The sequence below is a fragment of the Bacillus rossius genome, chromosome 12 (assembly GCF_032445375.1).
Source record: "Bacillus rossius redtenbacheri isolate Brsri chromosome 12, Brsri_v3, whole genome shotgun sequence".
Lineage (NCBI taxonomy): Eukaryota > Metazoa > Arthropoda > Insecta > Phasmatodea > Bacillidae > Bacillus > Bacillus rossius.
Genome location: NC_086339.1, coordinates 19,803,484 through 19,808,586, shown reverse-complemented (window position 1 = coordinate 19,808,586; position 5,103 = coordinate 19,803,484). Strand labels below are relative to the sequence as shown.

The following is a 5,103-nucleotide window of genomic DNA, read 5'->3' as shown; positions in this document are numbered from 1 at the left end:
AACCATAACTATATTGAGCTGATTAAACATTATCATTATAATTAAAAAACCTACATTATTTTTCCTGTGACGAAATTAGAGCCATGCCCCATGAGTTTACCAAGCGCGCGCTCTACCACTGTGCTACTGACCTTGGAAATTTAGAAGAAGAATATGGATTATAATCAATTTCTTAGGTATTTTTGAACTTGTGATTTCTTTTTACTATGTCTACTTTAGTTTACCAAATATATTTCAGGGTAGTTTCACTATCACAAAGATACATTTGGCACGCCAGTACGTTTTATATGTCCCCTAATATTTACGAAGTGACTATGCGAGTTTATGTTGCTAAACGTAGGTCCGTCATCTTTGTGACAAATTTTGGGAAAAGTTTTCGACTTCCGTTCCATTTTTTTTAGAAATTACTCCTACCAAATACCGTATACCGAGAGCTAAGATGATTACACATAAAAAAAAAAAAAAAAACATTCCCGCCGATAGTTATGTCTGGTGTGAACATCTTGACCGGTTTTTTTTTTTTTTTTTTTTTCCCTAACCTAAGTTAAAACTAAGTGTGTAAGGGAGGGGTCTAGGTAGGGAAGACTCTAAGTGCGTCTCAGGGCAAGCCCTATACGCTCTAAACATGCGGGTTTTTAACCATGCAGAAAAGGTCACGTGCATCATGTGCTAGGAGGGGATTGGCCAGCCATGGCAGACGTTTTCGCCATGACTAACTCCCCTCACTCTTAATTCTAGACTAAAACTAGATAAGTTGGGCCCAGGTAAAACCTCCATAGACAGAGGGAAAACCCTGGGCACATACATGCGGGATGCAAAGGTCATGCATTATTACAAGCAGGTGGATTACAGGAATAGAAGGATGGTCCTGGAAGAAGAGTGGGGCGTGGTAGAAGTTCTACTATGCAAGGGGTGGGGCACTTGGACTTTTAGTCCGCATTGGTTTGGTCAGGTCTGGTCTTTTTGGGGGCGGCTTATGCCGTTTCCCGTCGTGCTGCCAGTGTTGAACACGGTAACTCGGATCGCTTCAGGGGAGTGAACGAAGGGGAAGGGGTGGAGGGTAATGCGCTCAACATACTGTCTTACGCGACACTACCAGACTCAAGGACAGAGAGAGAGGGCTTTCCTGCGCGGCGGACAGACCTAGACCAGGCCGGAATGCCGGAGGGGCGGAAGGGATTCCCCCCACTACGCCTCCCAGTCGAGGTGACGCACGGCCCAGGTAACCAATCCACGTCTCCAACCCTCCAGCTTGCCCCCCCCCCCCCCCCCCCCAATGGCGAAAGCGTACGAGATGAACTTGCTCTGTACGGGCCTGCCGTAAACAGAGACCACTTGAATTTCTTTAGCAGTTTTCAAATCACATGGGTTTATTTTTTCTGAAACTCTGCACACCGCAAGTGTGGTCGCCTGGGCGGGGCCTACTGCGTGGTAGAGAGACCTCCGGGCGAATATTCTAAGTTATGGCGATTCTAAGCTGTGTGGTTAGGCGTAGTGTGTTTATAATTGATGTGTTTCTAAGTTATGGCCGTTCTAAGTTGTGATGTTTCTAAGTTAAATGTTTTTGAGTTATAACAATTCTAAGTTGTTTTCCTACGTTATGATAGTTCTAAGTTGTGTGTTTCTAAGTTGTGATGTTTCTGAGTTATGTAGTTCGATGTTGTGTGTTTATAAGTAACTTGTTTATAAGTTATGATAGTTATAAGTTGTGATGTTTCTAAGTTACATATTTTTTTCCACTTATGAAAGTTCTAAGTAGTGTTTCTAAGTTCTGACAGTTCTAAGTTGTGTGTTTGTAAGTTACGGCAGTTGCGAGTGGCGATTTTTTTTACCCTAGCCTAAATTATTCTAAGTGTGTAAGGGGAGGGTGCAGGCTTTGAATATATATATATATATATATATATATATATATATATATATATATATACTGTATAGAAGTCGCGAGTGGATAGGTTTTACTCTACGTTTTTTCAGGAGCGTATGATGAGCAGCTTGGGAACTTCACCGCTGCATGGCGCTGCCGTAACGCCCTGTATCGTCTTAGGTTGTTATTTACACGTTAGAGCGCAGCACTGTCGCCCGCTGTCATTCCCCGCACCCCCCACCCATCATTCACTGCAGCTCAAGGTCGTTCAACAGGAGGGGGGAAGGGGCGTTTGAAGAGTTCGACACTTGTCCGCTAGGGACCACCACAGGTCGATGCCCTAGAGATGATGGCGATTGCGGCGGTGAATTAACCAACTACTCAAACCGTATTAGAAATTTTAACCTGGGCTGGCGACTTCTAGGGGAGGACCTAAGTGTGTCTCAGGCCGAAGCCTATATATACACTCTACCGTGCAGGTTTTTTAAACCATGCAGGACAAGGGCGCGTGCATCGTGTGTGTTTATTGGGGTTTACTGGCAGGGGCGTAGGAACCGGGGGGGACAGGGGGGACGTGTCCCCCTGAACTTTTTGGGTGGAGGGGACTGTCCCCCCCAACTTTCTAGACCGTGATATTTTTATTTTATAATATTATTCTGCCCAACTTTATTTGTAATTTCTTCACTCATCAAATTTTATCTTAAGTAAACAATAATAATTTTAACATCGATGTATCCAATGGTTAGATACAAAAACTGCTTAAAAAGCGCTATTTCGCACTTTTAAAATCAAAATTTTCCTGTGGAGGACCCCCGGACTCCCCCATTTTATTAAGAGGGGAATGGGTTTACATGACATCAAAATCATTATTTGTCCCCCCCCCCCCCTAAAACTTTATGAACACAGCTACGCCAATGTTTACTGGCCAGCCATGGCTGCGGCGCGACGCGCGGGGTCCCACCTGGCGAGGTCGAGCGTGGCCGAGCTGTGGGCGCCCATCAGGCAGGCGAACCTCCGGAGACAGGCGTCGCGGCGGTCGTCCTGGCCGGCGGCGCCTCCCTCGTCGGAGCGGCGCCGGCTCGAGGAGGTGAAGTTGCCCGTCACGTTGACCGGGACGACGGGCACCACGAGGGACGCGACCAGCGGCAGCGCCAGGTACAGCAGCCCCACCTGCCGGCCAGTGCGCGTGTCTGTCTGCCCTGCCACCCCACCTGCCAGCCAGCGTGCGTGTCTGTCTGCCCTTCCACCCCACCTGCCGGCCAGCGCGCGTGTCCGTCTGCCCTGCCACCCCACCTGCCGGCCAGCGCGCGTGTCCGTCTGCCCTGCCACCCCACCTGCCGGCCAGCGCGCGTGTCCGTCTGCCCTGCCACCCCACCTGCCGGCCAGCGTGCGTGTCCGTCTGCCCTGCCACCCCACCTGCCGGCCAGCGTGCGTTTCCGTCTGCCCTGCCACCCCACCTGCCGGCCAGCGTGCGTGTCCGTCTGCCCTGCCACCCCACCTGCCCGCCAGCGTGCGTGTCCGTCTGCCCTGCCACCCCACCTGCCCGCCAGCGTGCGTATCCGTCTGCCCTGCCACCCCACCTGCCCGCCAGCGTGCGTGTCCGTCTGCCCTGCCACCCCACCTGCCAGCCAGCGTGCGTGTCCGTCTGCCCTGCCACCCCACCTGCCCGCCAGCGTGCGTGTCCGTCTGCCCTGCCAGCCAGCGTGCGTGTCCGTCTGCCCTGCCACCCCACCTGCCCGCCAGCGTGCGAGTCCGTCTGCCCTGCCACCCCACCTGCCCGCCAGCGTGCGTGTCCGTCTGCCCTGCCACCCCACCTGCCCGCCAGCGTGCGTGTCCGTCTGCCCTGCCACCCCACCTGCCAGCCAGCGTGCGTGTCCGTCTGCCCTGCCACCCCACCTGCCAGCCAGCGTGCGTGTCCGTCTGCCCTGCCACCCCACCTGCCAGCCAGCGTGCGTGTCCGTCTGCCCTGCCACCCCACCTGCCCGCCAGCGTGCGTGTCCGTCTGCCCTGCCACCCCACCTGCCAGCCAGCGTGCGTGTCCGTCTGCCCTGCCACCCCACCTGCCCGCCAGCGTGCGTGTCCGTCTGCCCTGCCACCCCACCTGCCGTCCAGCGTGCGTGTCCGTCTGCCCTGCCACCCCACCTGCCGGCCAGCGTGCGTGTCCGTCTGCCCTGCCACCCCACCTGCCGGCCAGCGTGCGTGTCCGTCTGCCCTGCCACCCCACCTGCCGGCCAGCGTGCGTGTCCGTCTGCCCTGCCACCCCACCTGCCGGCCAGCGTGCGTGTCCGTCTGCCCTGCCACCCCACCTGCCGGCCAGCGTGCGTGTCCGTCTGCCCTGCCACCCCACCTGCCGGCCAGCGTGCGTGTCCGTCTGCCCTGCCACCCCACCTGCCGGCCAGCGTGCGTGTCCGTCTGCCCTGCCACCCCACCTGCCCGCCAGCGTGCGTGTCCGTCTGCCCTGCCACCCCACCTGCCGGCCAGCGTGCGTGTCCGTCTGCCCTGCCACCCCACCTGCCGGCCAGCGTGCGTGTCCGTCTGCCCTGCCACCCCACCTGCCGGCCAGCGTGCGTGTCCGTCTGCCCTGCCACCCCACCTGCCGGCCAGCGTGCGTGTCCGTCTGCCCTGCCACCCCACCTGCCCGCCAGCGTGCGTGTCCGTCTGCCCTGCCACCCCACCTGCCCGCCAGCGTGCGTGTCCGTCTGCCCTGCCACCCCACCTGCCGGCCAGCGTGCGTGTCCGTCTGCCCTGCCACCCCACCTGCCCGCCAGCGTGCGTGTCCGTCTGCCCTGCCACCCCACCTGCCGGCCAGCGTGCGTGTCCGTCTGCCCTGCCACCCCACCTGCCCGCCAGCGTGCGTGTCCGTCTGCCCTGCCACCCCACCTGCCGGCCAGCGTGCGTGTCCGTCTGCCCTGCCACCCCACCTCACTACTATAGTGAGCTAGTTGTTTCGTAAATTCACAGAGATCGATAACATTTATGTTGAAATATTCATTTAAAATGTTTATTACAAATCTACACGCATGAATGAAACAATAATTAGTTATGATTTTAATAGCTTTTAACAGTGTTATATGTTAAGTGTCAGATTTTTGTTTCCTCACAGTAATGTATTTATTACCACCTGATCGCGACTTTAAGTGTAATTAGGCCTTGCCATATTTCAGTCCCAAATATTTTGATACTGCTCGCAGTAAAGCTTCCGTGCTGAATTTTTTTTTTTTTTTTTTTTTTTGACGTGA

The 5,103-nt window shown here is 55.1% G+C and overlaps 1 protein-coding gene across 1 annotated transcript; it reads left to right on the top strand.

Annotated features, from left to right (window-relative positions):
* Positions 1-2,795: 2,795 nt before the first annotated feature.
* Positions 2,796-4,817, top strand: LOC134537263 (uncharacterized). Its single transcript, XM_063377534.1, has one exon. The coding sequence runs from the start codon at positions 2,796-2,798 to the stop codon at positions 4,815-4,817; it is 2,022 nt and encodes a 673-aa protein (XP_063233604.1).
* The last annotated feature ends 286 nt before the right edge of the window (positions 4,818-5,103 follow it).

Excerpts from the sequence above, each read along its gene's own strand:
- LOC134537263 (XM_063377534.1), top strand. The coding sequence starts at position 2,796 with ATGGCTGCGGCGCGACGCGCGGGGTCCCACCTGGCGAGGTCGAGCGTG.